A 22,557-nucleotide genomic window follows, 5' to 3' on the forward strand; every position below is an offset into this window, starting at 1 on the left:
TTACATCGGTGTATACTTGCCGTCGGAATTAATTATGGCATATGAAGCTTATATTAAATCGCCGTAATGCCGTAATTATTTAAAAATGCCAAATATACAAAAATTACACAATTATGCCATAGATAATTTGTAATCCGTAAGTCTTATAATGATGATGATCTTAAAGGGTAAAATACAACATTTCGTAATACCGTAATTTCAATTCGGCAATTCCGACGGCACCTAAAAAACATCGGTGTATACATAATACCGAATATTATTTACATAATAAAGCGTAATACAAAAGACGATCAAAATGACATAATGATTTCCCGGAAGTTCGGTGTTCGGATTTTTAATAAGCATTTAAAAGTTCCTTATTATGTTAGCACAACGCAGTACAATTTATCATAAAGAAATCAGTCACTAAATAAATTATCAGAATAAATAATGTAATGTGAGTGTAACCTAAATTAACCATTATAAGTTAATCAATTAAATCGTAACACATTTGAAACCCAAACGGGGACCATTAATAGAAAAAAAAAAAATTTTTTTTCTTATTATTTTTGTGAATTTTTTTCTATTTATACATTATTTTTTTTTTATCTCCGTGAAAACTCCGGATTTGGCGATAACCGATTTACAATACATATAAACTTCTTTTAGTTCTTAAATTCGAAGTCAAAAAAAAAAAAAAAAAAAAAATGTGAAAATGAAGAAATGATAAAAAATTATTTGATGCCTTTTAATGTAACTAAAGTAAATTGTTGACGTGCATATAATATATTCGTACAAAAATTTAAGTTAATAATTACAATATAACTTTATAATACTATTGGAAAAAGAAAAATGTATTGATTACCTGAATAAGAGATATTTGTTAAATAAACCTGCGTAAAATACTTTACTTTATTTGGTAATTTTTATTACAGGGAAATATATGATTTGTTTGTAATGTTTTGCATTAAGAAATATTTTCATATTTTCGGAATTTTTTTTTTTACGGTAAAGAATCTCCTCGTATCATTTCCAAACCTGTCATTCTATTAATAGATTTTGAACCTTTTAGTAATCGGATTTTTTTTCCTTTTACTTTTTCGGTATTTTCATTGTTATTTAATAATTTAAGGTTCCAAAAGATTAATTCATCAGGATCTAAAACATGTTCAATAAATAAAAATCATTTGATGTAATTAAAAATAAAATGATGATGTTAAAATACCTGATTTATTATTCATTTAGGGAATTTTGGTCCTTTATAAATAAAACAATCAGGTTTATTAATGCAACTATAGATTAAATATAGCATATCAAAAAAGTATTTAAAATTCCGCCCTAAGCCAAATAAAAAAAAAAATTATTATATTTTTCAATTTACCCTTATTTGGTATCTTTTTTTATTTTTCTAATCGGATGAACGATGCCTTTATATTATTTAAAGTAAAAAAAAAAAATTTTAAATTTCACTTTTTTTTTTTTTTGTAACTATTTCAACTTATTTCACACTTTTTTTCTTTTTTGTACAATTTCACTACATTTTATTATTAAAACGATTTTTTAAAACAAACATTCACAAATCTTAAAAAATTTTTACGTTCCGCAATTACTTATCTTACGTCTTACGTATGTATTTTATTGTTTATCGATAAAAAAACAAAATAAAAAAACCATTCCGAATGTATTAAAATAAATATATATTTTGTATTATTTTATTTTTTCTTTCCTCTATTAAAAAAATTTATTTTTTTTTCTTTTCTTTTCTTTTCTTTTCTATCAAGTATAATATTTTTATGAATACAACGAAAAATTTTCTTGAAATATTGGATTTTTTTTTAAAAAAATAATAACTTTGCTCTATATAAATAAAATAAAATAAATAAAAACCTTATTTTTTAAATTTATATATATATTTTCTAATAGTTGATATTGTATTTAATCCCATAGTCAATATACTTCCATAATCGATATATCTTCCATAGTCGATATATCTTTCATAGTCGATATATCTTTCATAGTCGATATTATCTTCATAGTCGATATTACTTTCATAGTCGATATTGTCCATAGTCGATATATCGATATTCATTCCACATTTTTAAAGTAATTATTCCGCACTTACACCTACTCATACTGATAGTGTACAAAAATGGAACAAGTAAGACAATTTAGACGTCATACAACTTCGATTGCAAGAAATTCAAGTTATGAAGCAAATGAAGTAAGTTATCTAATCATCTTTTCCTTTACATTTTATTATTATCATATTCCTTTATTTACGTCATGCTGCGTCTACTTTCGTAGTTTTATCGTAGTCCCGAAGTCATAAATCCTATGTTAATTCGACCACGTCGTGCATCAGAACCTGATAGTCAAGCATCACAACCATTCGTTACATCATTATCATCTTCTCTAACACAAGATTCACCTTTAAATGACGACAATTTTAATAAAAGCCTTGGCGACGTCAATAATAGTCTAAACAACCTCAACATCAATAAATCCATCATCAACAACAACAACATCAACATCAACAAAAAACTCAACGTCAACATTAATAATAATGGTAGTGTTAGTACTGGTGGTGCTTCTACAACAACAACATTTGTTAATATTAATTCTACTACAAATCAAGTTCCTGTAATAAGTCGTAAATTTACTAAATCTACTTTTAGTGGTTTTAGTAGGATAGGCGGTAATGGCGGTAATCATAATCATAATCATCATAATCATCAAAATCATCATCAACAACATCAACATCAACAATATAGCAGTAGTAGTAGTAGTTCTAATAATACTATTAGTACAAATAGTAATAATACTACCATCTCTTCTTCTTCCATTGATAATAATTATAAATCTGAAATTCCTCCTTATAAAATGTCCTCCTTAAATATTTCAAATAATGATTTAAATACTCAGAATAATCATCAAACTAAATTAAAGAAATTCTTTACAAAATCAAAAAAAGACAATCCTCAACTATCAAAAGCTCATGAATTGATGGAACAAAAAAATTTTCATGAATCAATAATATATTATACGAGAGTATTGGATAAACATCCCGGTTCTTATTCTGCAAGATGTGATAGGGCTTACGCTTATCATCAAATGTTTAAATGGAATTCTGCTTTACAAGATTTAGGTATTGCAATTCAACGTCATCCTCAAAAACCAAGAGCTTACGCTTTAAGAGGTGAAGTTTATAGATTAATGGAAAAATTTGATATGGCCATGATAGATTTATCAAAATCCTTAAAATTACAACAAAATGCTTTCGCTTTTAGGGCTAGAGCTGAAGTTAATTGTTCTTTGGCAAAATATGCTGAGGCTATTAGTGATTTTAATTCTGCTTTAAATTTAGAACCAAATAATTCTTATACTTTAACTCGTCGTTCAAAAGTTTATTGTAATTTAAAATTATTCCCTGAAGCTTTAGATGATTTAGATAATGTTTTAATGTTGGATCCTAGAAATACTTCTTCCACTTTGGCTAATCGTGGTGAAGTTTATCGTCTTATAGGTAGATTTGATATGGCTTTGGCTGATTTAAATAGTGCTTTGGAAAGGGAAGAAAATAATACTTTAGCGTTAGAAAGGAGGGGTGCCCTTTTTAGACAAATGGGTAAAAATGTTGAAGCTTTAATGGATTTTGATAATATACTAAAATTGAACCCTAAATCTGTTTTTGGTCATAAGAATCGTGGTGAAATTTATCAAGCTTTAGGAAATTTAAATGAAGCACTTTATAATTTTGATGAAGCTTTAAAATTAGAAAGGGATAATTTATCTTTACTTAAACATAGAAGTGAAATACATCGTTTACTTGGAAATTATCAATCCGCTATTAACGATCTTAATCATGCATTAAGTATTGAACCTAATGATGCTTTCTTATTAAGGGGTAGAGGTGAAGTGTATCGTTTAATTCAATGTTTTGACTTATCTTTAACAGATTTCGATAAAGCTCTTGAAATAGATCCTGGTAATGCTTTTGCTCTAACAAGTCGTGGTGAAGTTTATAGAATGTTAAGAAAAGGTGCCGAAGCTTTAAATGATTTAGATAATGCCATAACTCTTATACCTAATAATTTACTGGCGCGTGAGAGTAGAGGTGCTTTAAATAGAACATTTCGTAGATATGAAGAAGCTTTACGTGATTTAGATTACGCCTTACAATTAAAACCTTCTAGTGTGTTCGCTTTGGCGAATCGTGGAGCTATTTATTATATGTTGAGTAGATATTATGAAGCTCAAATTGATTTGGATAAAGCGTTAGAATATGATCCTAATCACGCTTTTACCTTGGAAACACGTGGCGCTTTATATAATACTCTTGGAAAATACGATAAAGCTTTATCAGATTTAGATAGAGCGTTATCGATTGAACCTGAAAATAGTTGGGCTTTATGTTATAGAGGTGAAGTACTATTCACTTTGGAAAAATATGATGAGGCTTTAGAAGATTTAAATAGGGTGTTGGATTTACAACCAAATTGGTGTTATCCACTTTCGGTTCGTGGTGCATTATATCGTTCCCTTGGATGTTATACAAAAGCATTAGAAGATTTAACAAGTAGTTTACGTAACGCTAAAGATAGAGCGTATAATATTAAATATGAGAATAAAGCTTTATTAAATCGTGGTAGTGTATATAGGATAATTGGTAAATTTGATGAGGCTTTAATAGATTTTAATAAGGCCTTATTAAGAGATCCTAATAATATTTTTGGGTTATGTGAAAGGAGTTATGTTTATTATTCATTAGAAATGTATGATTACGCTTTATTGGATATTAATGTAGTATTGGTTATTGATCCTCACAATAGTTTTGCTCAAAATCTAAAAAGTAAAGTGGAATTTGCTCAAAACGATAAAAATTTAAATGACGACAATAAAGACAATTTTTAAAATTGCGGATACTTAATACGTGACGGGAAGGTTTTAATGAGATGAACAATTTTTCCGCGAAGGTTAGGAAGAAAGAGTGATTGATGAATTATATAATTTTTTTGTATAAAGTGTTTTATTATTATTATTATTATTATTTCTTACTGTTATTTTACTATTATGAAAAAAAAAAATTGTACGAAAAATTCGAAAAATTTCGTTTGTAAATTTATTTGAAAAAAAAATTTTTTGTATTATTTATTATTTCTTTATTTTCTTTATCATTTTTTTTTATTTTTTTTTTATCCTTTTTTTTTTTGTTTTGTCATATAAAAAAATTATACATATTATTTCTTTTTTTTTTTTTTGATTTCTATTATTAGAATTTTTATTTTTATAAAAGAATATACATATAAACTATTTTCTTTAAATACATTTTATACAAAAAAAAAAAAAAAAATTAACATTTTTTAAAAATATATATTTTGTATATATACACAAATATTACAACATTTTTTTTTTTATTGATTTTTACTTGATGTTTTTTAGAAAAAAAAAAAAAGAAAAAAAAACGAGAAAAAATAAAATAAAATGAATTGTTATATATAAAGTACATAAATTCATATTATTTTTCATTTTTTATTTATATAATTTATCATAATTGATTTTTCGTCGTCTTTAACCGTGTCGTCACTCGTCAGTTGGGCGAGATCAACATTTTTATCGTATCCTATCAAAAATTAGTAAAAGATACTTTGGTGTAGTGCCACCTCAGGCATGCATACATGATTTACAAGGAAAGATTGTTACATTAGCAGTTAGTTTGTTGATTGTAGTGTCGTTGATTCATTTCCACGTGTATTAAAATTCGTGATCGGAATCAATCGGTACGCTTCCTGTCATTCAAGTACAATAGAAGTACAATAGGGCGTGAGATTGAAATCACAGACAAAGATTTAAGAATATGTACGAGATCTGGAACCTCCTACGTTAACGTCACATATAGAATCAAACTTTTATAGCTCGTAACAACCCGGCGGTTGAAGTGTTGAATCACTGATGAACACCAAAAAATCATCACTACAATCAGTACATAACATGTTTTTTAACAGGTTTGTTATCAGTCAATGAATCCAATTTAAGGAAATATAATAAGATTAGTATCTTAAAGGATGAAATTAAAAAGTATGGAATGAATGGTCAAGAAAAAGAAAATGGTACGGCATCAGACGTACAGTTATCAGACGTACGTAATGTATAATACGCAAATAAACTAATGATTAACACATGTTAATTATTGCCAGTTCGCCACGTACATATTTATGTGTTAACTAATTAAAGTGATAATACTATTTTTTATTTTAAACTACTTTTTTAATTCATTCAAGTGATACGATGATAATAATAACACAATATATTAATTATAGTTAGGACCATTTTAAATGAAATTAATTGATCGTCAATATATTATTAGAATTGTTTGAAACACTTGTGTAATTTCTGGATTGTACCAAGTTATGCAAAAATTATGTAATTGTACTCGTACCTTAAGCCTTATATATATTTTATTTGTTACACTTTAAAAGAAAATTTTACAATAACGAGTATAAGAAGTATAATATAATTTTTTTTATTGTATATTCCCTAAAATAAAACTATAGTGTACTGTACATTATTTGACGCATTTAAATAAATACAAAACAATACTTTTAATAATCGACATTTTAAGGAATACGTGTTTCTTGATGATGAGTGAGATTCATTTATTAGAATTATCTTGAAAAAGGAATTTTTATTTTTATCTCATACTTATTGTCATCAATATTATTATGTTTGTATTTTGTATTATTAAAACTTATCATTTCTTAATTCGCATCTGCGCCATTAAATTATTTACAAAGCTCGATCGTCCTAGTATATAATTTTTCATGAACTAACCTAAATTCTGGCTAACATATCAATAACAATCATTTCAATCATTTACAAATTTTTATATTTTTCTTAGTAAATGTATAATTTTCTATTTAAAATATTTTTGTAAAAAATCATATAATTCTTTTTGAGACAAGTTTGGTTTTTTGGTAATACAAGCATATGAATTTCTGATTATTGTGTTTCAAAATAACTGTTGAGTTTTTTTCGTTTTAATTCATTTAATACTATATTGAGTAAATAATAAGTCTCGAAATTTTTAATTTAAAATGGTAAAATAAAAAAAGAAACCAAAAATATGTCTTAAAGTGATTTGCATTAAAAGTAATAAATCAATAAAACAAACCTTATATATAAGTAAACTATATACTAGAATTAGAAACGTTGTTTATCCAAATCTGGTAAAAATTTACTTATTCCTTGTTAATAGAAGCCCATACCATTTTTTAGATTACTTAATATAGTATGATAATGATTAAAAAAATATAAAATATATTTTCGTTGAAAATAATTTATCTTATAGTTTCAGTGTTTCTTTAAACATGGTTGACATATGTTTCTATTGTAATTGTCTGACTTGCATTTGCAAATTATTACAACCGGATTGGACTAGCGGAAATAAATACATCGACAAGTTTATCAAAGAGGCTCAATTGAAAGTAAACGTAAATTTAGATGAAATTATCATAGAATGGATTCCTTTTAATGGATTAAGAAATATTAAATATTTAGCTCATGGCGGTTTCAGTACCATTTATAAGGCAATTTGGTTAGATGGATATATAATTTCTAGTGACAAAAGACATCGTGATCCACTTAATTATGAGGATCATAAAATTGCAAAAGAAAAAGATGTCAAGTCACCACTTAATAAAAATGAAAAAAAGGGAGTTCATGTTGCATTAAAAAGCTTAAAAAATTCTTCAAATATTAGTGATGATTTCATAAATGAAGTAAGTTTTTTTTTTTTAAAAAAAAAAGCATATGCAGTATTTATTTTGATAAAATTATTTATTTATATTTAATATTTAGTTGAAAAATCATTTACAATGTATGAATTCAAATGTTTCGTCAGCAGTACGCATATTTGGAATAACCCAAGATCCAGAAACATCGAATTACATGATAGTAATGGAATTAATAAATGGAGGAAATTTAAGATCTAATTTATTAATAAAAAAATATAATCCATTTGAAAAATACTATAATTTAGCGTGTATAGCATATGTACTTCTAAAATTACACAGATGTAATATAATCCATGGTGATTTCCACAGTGGAAATATTCTTATACATTATAGCTATAGTCCATGTTATATAAGCGATTTTGGATTAAGTAGACCAGTAAATCAAACTATTAATTCGAATGAAATTTATGGGGTGATTCCTTATATGGCTCCAGAGGTATTACGTGGGAAATCATATACTAAAGCAGCTGATATTTATTCTTTTGGAATTATTATGTGGGAATTTACATCTGGTATTCCTGCTTTTAGCAATAGGCCTCATGATTTTAATCTTTCTTTAGATATTTGTAAAGGTTTGAGACCAGAAATTGTTAAAAGTACATTGCCAGTTTATGCAAGTTTAATGAAGAGGTGTTGGGATTCTAATCCTAATAAAAGACCAACAGCTGAAGAATTACATCAAATCACTGCTTTTTGGTGTGATTATTTTCCGAAATGTTACGAGAATAAAAGGAATAAAATTCCTAGTAAGTTAAAAAAAAAAATGAATGACTTTATTGAAAAATTATTATCAATTATAAGATTACTATATTTATTTTAAACCTTTATCTACTAGGCAATGAACAAATTACAAAGAATCATCCATTATCTTGTTACACAAGCAGAAAAATCGATTACTCTGCAAAAATAAATGAAATTTTATCTCAGGAAGAACTAAGCAATAAAATCGTAATAGATGAAGAAAAAGAAATTATCAATGATATAACATCATTAAGTAAAAATTTAGGTAAAAAAAAAAAACATTATACCAAATTTTTTAACATCTTTTATTATAATTTTTTCTTATTTTTCAAAAAATTTTAATTTTATACTTTTTTTTAAAAAAAAATTTTCAACTTAGAAAACTTTAGAATTCCCGATTTAAAGAAAATTTTAAAAGAGGAAAACTTTAGAATTCCCGATTTAAAGAAAATTTTAAAAGAGTAGACAATTGAGATTATATTTGTATTTGTAATTATTTATTATTTTTTTGTACCATTAATTTTTGCAAAAAAAAAATTTTTTTTTCTTAATTTTTTTGCGAAGAATCAACCGAATCAGGACTAATGAATGTTTGAAATTGTTTATTTTAGATTACTTACTTTATAGATAAAAATTTCGATTTTTTTTTTTTAATAATACATTTTAAAAATATGGTGTATTTCGCATAGATAGATATAAAATTTGTAACTATTTATTGTACTATATAATTCTAAATTCCTAAATATATAGACTTTTTTTGTTAATAAACAATAAATAATAAAAATCTTATTGAATTTTTTTTTTTAAATGAATAAATGAATATTAATAATAAAATAAATAAAATCGGAACAGTCCTATTTTAGCAACATTTGATACATATGATATAATATGTTGAGAATTTCTATTTAGTTGGATATTCTATGTAGAATAAAAGAATTTTTCTTGTGTAATTCTTCGGAATAATTAACTCCGTTAATGTGGATTATCATGTATTACTAATACATGATAATTCAGATATATAGGTTATTTGTTGAAAATCAACATACATAAATATAACTTCGTAATTTCAGTGTTTCTTTAAACATGGTTGACGTATGTTTCCGTTGTAACCGAGTAAAAACTGGTATTTATTGTCTGACTTGCATTAGCAAATTATTACAACCTAATTGGACTAGCGGAAATAAATACATCGACAAGTTTATCAAAGAGGCTCAATTGAAAGTAAACAGTTATGGTGCATTTATAGAATGGATTCCTTTTAATAGATTAAGAAATATTAAATATTTAGCTCATGGCGGTTTCAGTACCATTTATAAGGCAATTTGGTTAGATGGTATATAAGTTCTGTCGCAAGATATCGTAATTTACTTAATTGTGAGGATCATAAAATTGCAAAAGAAAAAGATGTCAAGTCACCACTTAATAAAAATGAAAAAGAGGGAGTTCATGTTGCATTAAAAAGCTTAAAAAATTCTTCAAATATTAGTGATGATTTCTTAAATGAAGTAAGTTTTTTTTTTTTAAAAAAAAATATATATATGCAGTATTTATTTTGATAAAATAACTTTATTATTTATTTTATATTTAATTAATATTTAGTTGAAAAATCATTTACACTGTTTGAGTTCAGATGATTTGTCAACAGTACGCATATTTGGAATAACCCAAGATCCAGAAACATCGAATTACATGATAGTAATGGAATTAATGAATGGAGGAAATTTAAGATCTAATTTATTAATAAAAAAATATAATCCACTTGAAAAATACTATAATTTAATGCGTATAGCAAATGCACTTCGAACTTTACATGAATGTAATATAATCCATGGTGATTTCCACAGTGGAAATGTTCTTTTAAATAGTAATATTTCCTATAGTTCATTTTATATAAGCGATTTCGGATTAAGTAGACCAGTAAATCAAACTATTAATTCGAATGAAATTTATGGAGTGATTCCTTATATGGCTCCAGAGGTATTACGTGGTAAACCATATACTAAAGCTGCTGATATTTATTCTTTTGGAATTATTATGTGGGAATATACATCTGGTATTCCTGCTTTCAACAATAGACCTCATGATTTTAATCTTTCTTTAGATATTTGTAAAGGTTTGAGACCGGAAATTTTTAAAGGTACATTGCCGGTTTATGCAAGATTAATGAAGAGGTGTTGGGATTCTGATCCTAATAAAAGACCAACAGCTGATGAATTATATCAAATCATTTATTTTTGGTATGATTATTTACCGAAATGTTACGAGAATGATAGGGTAATTCCTAGTAAGTTAAAAAAGAATTGAATGACTTTATTGAAAATTATTATCTATTATAAGATTACTTTATTTATTTTAAACCGTTTATTTACTAGGCAATGAACAAATTACAAAGAATCATCCATTATCTTGTTACACAAGCAGAAAAATCGATTACTCTGCAAAAATAAATGAAATTTTATCTCAGGAAGAACTAAGCACTAAAATCGTAATAGATGAAAAAAAAGGAATTATTAATGATATAACATTATTAAGTGAAAATTTAGGTAAAAAAAAAAAATTTATATACCAAATTTTTTAAACATGTTTTATTATAATTTTTACTTATTTTTCAAAAAATTTTAATTTTATACTTTTTTTTAAAAAAAAATTTTCAACTTAGAAAACTTTAGAATTCCCGATTAAAGAAAATTTTAAAAGAGTAGACAATTGAGATTATATTGTATTTGTAATTATTTATTATTTTTTTGTACCATTAATTTTTGCAAAAAAAAAATTTTTTTTTTTCTTAATTTTTTTGCGAAGAATCAACCGAATCAGGACTAGTGAAAGTTTGGAATTATTTATTCTAGATTATCTCATGTTTACTAATTGGTCGCCAGTGATTTTTTGATGATATATTCATGCCTGTAATGTTTCTGATGATATTTTTCATGCTCACGTGTTTTTATAGTCTTTCCACTTTTTCCCATCACTGGACGGAGTTATTTCACGTGTCGTATAAATATTATGATTTTCACGGCGCAGCCGTGAAAATCATCAACTCTTACTATGTAGATAAAAATTTCTATTTTTTTTTAATAATATATTTTAAAAATATGGTGTATTTCGTATAGGTAGATATAAAGTTTAGTAACCATTTATTATATATAATTCTAAATTCTTAAATATATATATAAACTTTTTTGTTAATAAGCAATAAAAATCTTAGTTTATTGAATTTTCTTTTTTTAATGAATAAATGACGGAATAATAATAATAAAAATAAATAAAATCTGAACAGTCCTATTTTAACAACATTTGATATAGTACATGATATAATATGTTGAGAATATCTATTTAATTAGATATAAAAAAATATTCTATGTAAAATAAAAGATATTCTCGTGTGATTCTTCGGAATTAATTAACTCCGTTAATGTAATACATGATAATCCAGATGACCTTATTAGGTTATTTGTTGAAATCAACATATATAAATAATATAACTTCGTAATTTCAGCGTTTCAGTTCTTTAAACATGTTGGACGTATGTTTCGATTGTAAACGACCAAAAACCGGTGATTTATGCCGAAAATGCATTAGTGAATTATTACAACCGAATTGGACTAGCGGAAATAAATACATCGACAAGTTTATCCAAGAGGCTCAACTAAAAGCAAATAATTCTTATGAAATTATAGAATGGATTCCTTTTAATAGATTAAGAAATATTGAATATTTAGCTCATGGCGGTTTCAGTACCATTTATAAGGCAATTTGGTTAGATGGATATATAAATTATGGTGTCAAAAGACATCGTAATCCACTTAATTATGAGGATCATAAAATTGCAAAAGAAAAAGATGTCAAGTCACCACTTAATAAAAATGAAAAAGAGGGAATTCGCGTTGCATTAAAAAGCTTAAAAAATTCTTCAAATATTAGTGATTATTTCTTAAATGAAGTAAGTTTTCTTTCAAAAAAAAAAAACATGTGCAGCATTTATTTTAATAAAATAACTTATTATTTATTTATATTTGATTAATATTTAGTTGAAAAATCATTTACAATGTATGTTGAGTTCAAATGCAGCAGCAGTACCCATGTTTGGAATAACCCAAGATCCAGAAACATCGAACTACCTGATAGTAATGAATTTAATGAATGGAGGAAATTTAAGATCTAATTTATTAATAATAAAATATAATCCACTTGAAAAATATGAAGATTTAGCGGATATTGCATATGCACTTCTAACTTTACATAAACGTAATTTAGTTCATGGTGATTTCCATAGTGGAAATATCCTTTGTAGTAGTAATGTTGCCTCTATAAATTATATAAGTGATTTTGGATTAAGTAGACCAGTAAATCAAACTATTAATTCGAATGAAATTTATGGAGTGATTCCTTATATGGCTCCAGAGGTATTACGTGGTAAACCATATACTAAAGCAGCCGATATTTATTCTTTTGGAATTATTATGTGGGAATTTACATCTGGTATTCCTACTTTCAACGATAGACCTCATGATTTTAATCTTTCTTTAGATATTTGTAAAGGTTTGAGACCAGAAATCGTTAAAGGTACATTGCCAGTTTATGCAAGATTAATGAAGAGGTGTTGGGATTCTGATCCTAATAAAAGGCCAACAGCTGATGAATTAAATCAAATCATTTTTTTTTGGTATAACTATTATCCGAAAGACTTTGGTAATAAAATTATAGCTGTCCCTAGTGAGTTATAAAATTTTTTATTTCATTTAATTATTCGGATTTCTTTTATCAAATTATTATAAAAAGTCTATTAAAATATTTATTTAGGTAATGAACTAATTACTAAGAATCATCCATTATCTTGCTACACAAGCAGAAAAATAAATTACTCTGCAAAAATAAATGAAATTTTATCTCAGGAAGAATTAAGCACTAAATTCGTAATAGATGAAAAAAAAGGAATTATTAATGAAATAACATTATTAAGTGAAAGTTTAGGTAAAAAAAAAAATATTATGCCAAATTTTTTTAACCTTTTTATTACTGTAATTTACTTTTCAAACATTTTAATTTTATACTTTTTTAACATTTTCAACTTAGATAACTTTATAATTTCTGATTAATGAGAGGATCCCAGAATACAAGAAATTTTATATAGTGAACCTTATCTAGAAAAATAGGTAAAGCTTACAGTCAAATTTAATTAAAGTGCACCGAAATTAACAAAAATATACATAAAATTTAATTGAAAATTTTAGTTAAAATGTACTACTATAAAACTTTATGTTTTAACTACAATATGTACGACAAAAATTTTAATCATCATTATCACTTATTCTATTTTTCATAATTTTACAGTATTTACAAATTACAATGCTATTTGCCAATGATAATAATTGCAAGTCAGATAACCATAACACTTTATCTGCCATTTTGATGTACCATGAAAATAACTTTTTACATTATCGGTGCAAATTAATGATCAGATATCACAAAAAATCTGGTATGAATTCAACTAGCGTCCAACTCCATCTAGCGTTTCAGCTTTAATATAACTTGTACCACGTTTCTATCATAGTGACAGTTTTAACCTCTAAATCTAAAATTTTTATAAATAATTAGACATATCACAAACACTGCTATAATTTCTGCGATAAAAATTGATGGCGTTTCATCCACAAAAAAGAAATAATTTTCAGCTTTAAATTTGATGACAAACATGATGGATGTAGATCAATAGTGATGCTAAATGTGGTAATTTCTAATTAAAAAGTAGGCAATTGACTATATTATATTCGTAACTATTTTTTGTATTGCAAAAAATTTTAGCGTAGAATAAACTGAATCAGCAGGACTATTCAAAGTTGAAATTGTTTATTTAGATTACTTGATTTTTTTGATAATAAAAATATGGTGTATTTCTACTAGTAGGTAGATATAAAATTTGCAACAATTTAATATATATAATTCTAAATTCATATATATAAATATATAAACTTTTTTTTGTTGATAATAAACAACAAAAATCTTAGTTTATTTAATTTATTTTTTTTTTTATGAATACAGTATTAAAAATAAAATAAATAAAATCTGAACAGTCCTATTTCAAAAATATGATATAATATGTTGAAAATATTTATTTAATTAGAGTAAACATATTCTATGTATAGATTTCTCTTTTGTAATTCTTCGAAATTTAAAATTTATAAAGTTAAAACTAACTCCGTTAGTGTAATACACGATAAGCCAATTAGTGTTTCGATCCGGATAAAACCTCAAATATTTTAACGTGGGATTATGATTAAAAAAGGTTACAAATTTCGGCTTTGAGTGGACTATAATTTCGGCCAGAATTAAAATAATATTATTCCATAAATTTTTATTAATTTTGGTGGTCCCAACCTAAATTAACCGAGCCGGTATCCGGATAAAAACCGGATAAAACCGCTACGGATCGAAACTCTAAAGCCAATCATTTTTATTTAGATGACCTTATATAGATTAATTTGTTTGAAAATCAACCAACATAAATATAACTTCGTTGGAATTTCATAATTTCAGTGTTTTTTTAAATACTGTATTAATGGCATACATAACATATATTTTAATTGTAAACGACCAAATACTGGTCTTAGGTGCCTGACTTGCATTGGCAAATTATTACAACAGAATTAGACTAGCGGAAATAAATACATTGCAAGTTTATCCAAGAGGCTCATTAACAGTCAACGTGACTTTATAGAATAGATTCCTTTAAAAGATTAAGAATTATCGAATATCTAACTCATGGTGGTTTATAAGGCAATTTGGTTAGATGGGTTTATAACTTTTGGTAATAGTGTCCAAGAGGATTATGAAATTGCAAAAGAAAAAAATGTCAAGTCACCACTTAATAAAAATGAAAAATAAATTCTTCGAATATTAGTATTTATTTTGATAAATAACTTAATTTTTAGATGAAAAATCATTTACAATGTGTGAGTTCAAATGCTTTGTCAACTGTACGCATTTTTGGAATAACTCAAGGTCCAGAAACATCGATAGTAATGCCTTTAGCAAATGAAGGATCTAATTTATTAATAAAAAAAAATATAATCCACTTGAAAAATATCAAAATTGCAAGTGTACTTCTAAATTTACATAAAAGTAATTTAATTCATGATGATTTCCACAGTGGAAATATTCTTTTGGATAATACTATTCCCTATAAAAAAATTGGATACGTTTTTTATAAAGTTTTTATACGATTTTTTTCCTTAGAAATAACGTATCATAATAGGATACGGAAAAATGCACAATTCCGTATCACTAAAAATATATTGATACTGTTGATGACTACAGAACTTTAGTTTCAAACTAATTGCACACGTATTTCACGCTTCGTTATGTATGCCTTTGCCTCTTTGTTAAACGTTGGGTTTTTCCTTTGTGTATCACTTTGCAACGTATTGGTTGAACATTCATGTGCATGCAGTTAACTTGTTTATATAAACCCTTACTTTGATGAGTTTGATCTTCCGATCTTCCTTTCTGTCTTTCCTTTCCTTTCTCTTTTCTCGTCTTATTTTTGTTATTTTTTCTAAAATTTTCTTCTTTTTTCGTCACCCCCCTTTTAAAAAAAAAATTTTTTTTTTCGTACCTCACTTTATAAAAGTTTTTTTTCGTCACTCTCCTTTAAAAGAAAAATTTTTTTGATTTTATTCTTTTATTTCCACTCTTCTTTTTTTTTTAAAAAAAAATTTTTTCTATTTCCTCTTCATAAAAATTTTTTAACTTTACTAACTTCGTTACCCCTCTTTTTAAAAAAATATTTTTTTTTGATTTATTCTTTATTCCCCTTTCTTTTTTATTTATATTTATCCCTTTTTTATTTCATAGGCCAGCAGATTTTTTTTTTTGTGAGAAGATTCAGTTTTTTTTTTCTTTTTTGTAGATCAGTTTGGGAGTCCTTTCCTTTCTGTAGGATGGTTCAGGATTTTTTCTTTTTTTAGGTCAGTTCAAATTTTCTTTTTTTTTTGTAAGTTGGGTTCAGATTCTTTTCTTTTTGTAGGTTGTTTCAGTTTTGTTGCTTCAGAGTCTTCTTTTTTGTAGGTCAGTTTTGGATTTATTTTGTTGTTTTGGTTTCTTTTTCATCAGACGCTTCATAATTCTTTTCTTTCATGTAGGTCAGACATTCTGGAGTTCTCTTTCTTTTTTTGTAGGAATGGGCGTTACCGGTGTCAGCACTTGAAACGGATTGTTATAAAAACACCAGAATACCGAGCACCCTGAAATTTTCACTGTATGTCTCAAGCATTACTTTCTATCATCTATGCGAGTGGAACGTTTTCGTTTTATTTCAGTTCCATAAGTAGTGGACCACAAATGCCGTTTGTTTTGAATAGAACATAACTCCCAAATCTCTTAAGCCATAAACATCTGATTTTTACTGCGGATTTATGAAATGGCAAACGATGGCATAGATAAGAAACCGAAAAATAGGGGAGAGTTCAGTTATCCAACAAATGGGGGATTTTTGTGTCCCTAAGAACGGTTGTAATTTCCATTAAAGCTGCGTGTGCCTCACGAATTATAAGGCGTTTTGTAACGTGTCCGCACTTGCAGTACAAATGCCCGCCTAGTACGAGTCTGAGACCCAGGATAATATACCGAAACCTCTGCTTCATACCCAGAGGATAGTTTACCTGAAGGAGATACTCCGGAGGAACTTGAAGAGAGGCGTGGTAGCTTTAAGTCTTATAGTAACGGTTAACGTTATTAAGAATTACACTGTATAGTACAAAGATTGCTCTAAAGTCACCTCATTTTTGTCCTATTTGTATAATAGTGGGCTTTGCCCTGAATGTGAGCTTCGCTTAGTTACACTCTTGCCACCCTTTGGACTAAAGTCTCAACAACGCCTGGTAATTATAATAACATATAAATGTTTGTTATCAATGACAGGGTCGTACATTATTACGTACCTAATATCTCCAGTGAACGTCTTACTTCTCTCTCAACCACGCTTCTTATTCGTTCATTGTTAATAACAATCAATTGTAAGTATGAATGTTAATCCATGCGGTCATTTTCTTTTAGGAATGAATCCCAGTATTAGTGAATATTATAATGGCTAGTTACGCAGATAATTTGTCACATGTTCTGAATGGTACACATGGATAGATGAAATGTTATTGATAACTGTTTTTGTTCTCCCATCCAAGTGTAGTAGAGTAAAATTTTATACACCTAAACAAGATCATGCTGATAGTTAAATTTACTAATACGATAATATTACACAAAAAATATACATTTGGATATTAAAAATTCTAATAATAATAAATTAATTAATTTTATAGTCGATATGATTGCAAATACTGTATATTTATTATTTAAACATTAACATAAATATCAGTCTGTCAAAATCAGCATAATCCTAATAGACATAGGCTGATCAATAAAAAGATAATTAATTTCTTAGTATTACGAATTTATATATAAATAACAGCACATGTATTGTTTGTAGTTGTTAATAATTATTTATTTTTATAAATTTATCACAATAAATTTTATTTTTAAAATTATTAGCAATATTGGCAAAATAACAATAAATAAATAAATAATAACCCTAGTAATGTTTTCATCTATATAACTAAAAAAATTGGTCATGTTTAGATTACCGTATATAAATAATTTGAATTGTGTAATATGAAACACATGATCTGCCGCGCCTAATCTATTCCATATTAGGTTAGTAATACTAAAAAAATTCCTGTGTAACCTAACGTTTAGATTAGCTGCCACATGATTTGTCTACGCTTGAAAAATTACTAATATAAAATACTTTAAATTATTTTTATTTCTGGTAATTAAAGTTTTGCTAATATTAATAAGTAATAGACAATTAAACTTATTAAGTTAATAAATTGTAAATTTTTTTAAAAACAGTATCGCTCTTCTTTTTTACAATTAGTAATTTTTTTTATTTTTTTTTTTAGGATTTTTTTTTTAATTTAGAAATTTTTTCAGATTTTTTTTTCCGACAATAGATCGGACTTTGTCTTTCTTTATGTTCGGTACTGACATTTACTAATATTAATTAGTAATAGTTAGTTCTCGGTTATAAAAAAAATTTACTTTTTTTTTGATTGGCGTCATTCTAATACTATTAAGTAATAGTTCTATCGATTTTTTTAGTAATAACAATAAGTTTTGGTGATAAGAATATTTTTTTTTTTTTGTAACAATAGATTTGATAATGGAAATTTTTTTTTGGTATAAATTTTTTTTAAATAGATTACTATGATATAATCTTCTGTAATAATACATTCATATGATGGTATTCTTGGTGATGAGAAATTTTTTTTTTTTTTGTAACATTTAATTAATTTTGCGATGAGTCTGTAAACATATAATTAAACCATAAATTCTATAATGCAACATTTGTTTAAGTTATTGTAATACTAAATTATTTTAATTTAATCATATTATAAACATACCTCACATTATTGTATTGTAAATATTGTAAATATAAATACTGTATGTTCAGTATTATACAAAAATTAAATTGTTAGTCCAATATTAATAAATACAAATCTACATAACTACTTCAAGAAATTTTTCTAATATGTAAAAGAATTTTTCTATATAAAAAAATTTTTTCTAAAGGTACTGACTACCTTTCAGACCCCTTTCTTAGGTTTTTTTTTCACCTTTTTAAATTTTTATTTTATTTAATTTTATTATTTGTTTTATTTTGAATTATTTATTTACTTTCAATTCTTCAATTTCTAATTACAAACAAAATTAGTATTATATAAGTAACAAAATTTCTAAACATAAATCAGAATTTTCTTTTCAATACATATTACTATAATATGCAATTAATATATATCCCGGCGCAGCGCGACGGGTTACAGCTAGTTTTATCTAAATTTAAATAAAAAAATTTTTAAATTACATTACATGAATCGGTTAGATTCTTTTCCCTAAGTTTTTCTAATTTATTTTGAGCATCTTGACATCCTTGCTTAGCTGATTTTTTGTACCAATAAATTGCTTTATTTATATCTTTAACAGTTCCTAATCCATTCTCATACATCATAGCAAGATTATATTGAGCTGTACTATTTTCCAAATCTGCTGATCTTTGATAAAATTCAAATGCTTTTTTTATATTAATATCAATTCCAATTCCATTTTGATAAAAATATCCTAAACTATTCATTCCATCCACATTTCCTAAATCTACTGCTTTTTGAAATAATTCAAATGCTTTTTTCTTATCAATATCAGTTCCAATTCCATTTTGATAACAATATCCTAAATTAAATATTCCAATTGCATTTTCTAAATCTGCTGCCTTTTGATATAACTCTAATGCTTTTTTCTTATCAACATCAGTTCCAATTCCATGTTGATAACAATATCCTAAACTATTTATTCCATATGAATTTCCTAAATCTGCTGCCTTTTGATATAATTCAAATGCTTTTTTCTTATCAATATCAGTTCCAATTCCATATTGATAACATTGTCCTAAACTACTCATTCCATCTAAATTTTCTAAATCTGCTGCCTTTTGATATAATTCAAATGCTTTATTCTCATTAATATCAGTTCCAATTCCATTTTCATAACAATATCCTAAATGATCTATTCCAGATGAATTTTCTAAACCTGTTGCCTTTTGAAATAATTCAAATGCTTTTTTCTTATCAATATCGGTTCCAATTCCATTTTGATAGCAATGTCCTAAACCAATCATTCCATATGAATTTTCTAAATCTACTGCCTTTTGAAATAATTCAAATGCTTTTTTCTTATCAATATCAGTTTCAATTCCTTTTATATAATAATATCCCAAAATACATATTCCAAATGCACTTCCTAAATCTGCAGTTTTTTGATAAAGTTCAAATGCTTTTTTCTTATCAATATCGGTTCCAATTCCATATAGATAACAATATCCTAAACCATTTATTCCTAATAAATTTCCTAAATCTGCTGCCTTTTGTAATAACTCAAATGCTTTTTTCTTATCAATATCAGTTCCAATTCCTTTTATATAATAATATCCCAAAATACATATTCCAAATGCATTTCCTAAGTCTGCAGCCTTTTGATTTAATTGAAATGCTTTTTGCTTATTAATACTCATTCCAACTCCTAAAAAATTAAGTTGACCAAGTAAGACAAGAGAATTTGAGCTATTTTGATTATTTAATAATAAATTATTATATTCTTGTAAAGTTATATTATGGCTATTAAGACAAGTTAGTAATTTTTGTTTTCCTTCTTCAATACTATCATAATCAAGAAGATTAATCATATCATTGACTATCATATCAAAGCTATTCTCAAATTGGTTACTTAATGATATTGAAGATTCTATTTTTTTTGTATTCATCATATTGAAGTCTTGAATAAGTTTAGATAAATCTCCATGTAATGAATCAATATTTTCAGAAATTTTAATTGGCTGTTGATTGTTTGATGATTGAATATTCTTGTTATTATCATGTAAGTGAAGATCTTTTATAATTATATTTTCTTTTGTCATTTTTGCCTTTAATTCATTGACCACTTGATTGATAGTTGGACGGTTATCAGGTTCAATATTCCAACAATCTACAAAAAAATGTCTTAATTAATCATAAATTGTAGGTTTGAATTGTAAGTTTGCCAGTATTTACCAGTATAAATTTTTATATATTCTTCAGGTGTATCAGGAATAGGTTTCTCTCTAAGGCCTTGAAAAATTGCCATAGCCAATCCAAGATCATTTAATTCATCACCAAAAGGTGGTCTGCCACTGGATATTTCCCATAAGAGTACGCCAATACTGTAAACATCACTCTTTTTGTTTAATGAGTATACTTTTATTTGGTTTTCACTATTTACTTTTCTATTGAATATTTTTGGATCAATATAAGGAATTAATCCAAATGTTTTTGATTGAGGGTTGGATATTTCCTCAATTCTTTTTGATAAACCAAAATCTGCTAACTTAATAGTCTTCTGATGGACTAACACGTTATTGGAGTGCTATTAATATTAATTAAGGTTATAATAAAGTAAACATTAAAATAAAACACATAATAAATTGTAAAATATTTACTAAATCACGGTGCATGATCCCTTCATCGTGTAAACATAATACTGCATAAGCCAGTTGGAATGCAAGATCAAGTTTATCTTCCCAAGTAAGATTTTCAAAATTTTCTTTTAAATATTTTCGGAGAGTACCATTTTCAGCATATTCTATCACCAATGAATACACTTTTTTTTGAGTTTCTTTTTTAAAAAGAAAATTTTACGAATTAGATAATTAATTATTATATATTATAAAATAAAATAATATTAGAACTTATCAATTATCATACCTCTAGAAATTGTGACACCATAGAAACGAATAACATTATCATGAAAATCAACTTCACGTTGAAGTTGAATCTAGTAATAAATAAAATATTACATTAATAAAAAACTTAGATATTTATAATTAATTAATGAGATATGGTTAATAATTACCTCACGAATAATTGCTTTAACTGTAGCATCATTGATATTAAAAAAAGATTTTATTGCGTAACGCTTATGTGAATTCTTCCAATTTGCACGACTAACTTTTCCAAAGCCACCGAAACCAATTTCTTGAATATCATAAAATAGGTCAAATTCATAATATTTAATAAGTTTTTTAGAAATGGCTTCTTCAATCCATTTATTTAAATCATTTGAATTGTTAACAAGTTCAGCGTTATTAGACATCGTCGGGTACAGAAAAATTCTTACTGCGGAATTTAAATTTATGTTTTTTCAAAAATTAAAGTATTTTTTTTTTTTTAACAAGAAAAACGGAAAACCATCGTAAAATCCAGAGCATAAATAGTTATGTTTATTTATATTGTGCAAATAAGTGTTGTGCTTTATTTATGTTGATCAAATATGCAAGAATGTTTCAATGTTTCATGTGTGCGAAAAGACGGATTTCGTACTCCAAAATGATCAATATCGCACAAATAATCAGTGATCACATGATATTTGACCAATCAATTAGCGTGCGCCTTCATTTTGCCGGGTTACATAT

General features: G+C 25.9%; 5 protein-coding genes across 5 annotated transcripts; 4 read left to right on the plus strand and 1 right to left on the minus strand.

Moving 5' to 3' along the window:
• Positions 1-1,503: 1,503 nt before the first annotated feature.
• On the plus strand, positions 1,504-4,890 carry OCT59_027375 (uncharacterized protein; the record flags this gene model as incomplete). The annotated part of the gene is made up of 3 exons (XM_066136913.1): positions 1,504-1,605; positions 1,927-2,200; positions 2,284-4,890. The coding sequence occupies exons 2-3, from the start codon at positions 2,129-2,131 to the stop codon at positions 4,888-4,890; spliced, it is 2,679 nt and encodes an 892-aa protein (XP_065993349.1). The 5' UTR covers positions 1,504-1,605; positions 1,927-2,128.
• Positions 4,891-7,343: 2,453 nt separating this feature from the next.
• On the plus strand, positions 7,344-8,975 carry OCT59_027376 (uncharacterized protein; the record flags this gene model as incomplete). Its single annotated transcript, XM_066136914.1, has 5 exons — positions 7,344-7,754; positions 7,834-7,852; positions 8,330-8,515; positions 8,605-8,775; positions 8,890-8,975. The coding sequence occupies 5 exons, from the start codon at positions 7,344-7,346 to the stop codon at positions 8,973-8,975; spliced, it is 873 nt and encodes a 290-aa protein (XP_065993350.1).
• Positions 8,976-9,593: 618 nt separating this feature from the next.
• On the plus strand, positions 9,594-11,192 carry OCT59_027377 (uncharacterized protein; the record flags this gene model as incomplete). Its single annotated transcript, XM_066136915.1, has 6 exons — positions 9,594-9,744; positions 9,828-10,015; positions 10,110-10,341; positions 10,612-10,794; positions 10,883-11,053; positions 11,170-11,192. The coding sequence occupies 6 exons, from the start codon at positions 9,594-9,596 to the stop codon at positions 11,190-11,192; spliced, it is 948 nt and encodes a 315-aa protein (XP_065993351.1).
• Positions 11,193-12,027: 835 nt separating this feature from the next.
• Positions 12,028-13,050, plus strand: OCT59_027378 (uncharacterized protein; the record flags this gene model as incomplete). Its single annotated transcript, XM_066136916.1, has 4 exons — positions 12,028-12,036; positions 12,262-12,453; positions 12,542-12,975; positions 13,041-13,050. 4 exons carry the CDS (start codon positions 12,028-12,030, stop codon positions 13,048-13,050), a joined length of 645 nt encoding a protein of 214 aa, XP_065993352.1.
• A 6,124-nt stretch (positions 13,051-19,174) lies between these two features.
• OCT59_027379 (uncharacterized protein) lies at positions 19,175-22,238 on the minus strand (the record flags this gene model as incomplete). The annotated part of the gene is made up of 5 exons (XM_066136917.1): positions 19,175-21,095; positions 21,161-21,512; positions 21,586-21,761; positions 21,851-21,920; positions 21,999-22,238. 5 exons carry the CDS (start codon positions 22,236-22,238, stop codon positions 19,417-19,419), a joined length of 2,517 nt encoding a protein of 838 aa, XP_065993353.1. The 3' UTR covers positions 19,175-19,416.
• Positions 22,239-22,557: the final 319 nt, after the last annotated feature.

This window comes from Rhizophagus irregularis, chromosome 7 (assembly GCF_026210795.1).
Source record: "Rhizophagus irregularis chromosome 7, complete sequence".
Taxonomy (NCBI): Eukaryota; Fungi; Glomeromycota; class Glomeromycetes; order Glomerales; family Glomeraceae; genus Rhizophagus; species Rhizophagus irregularis.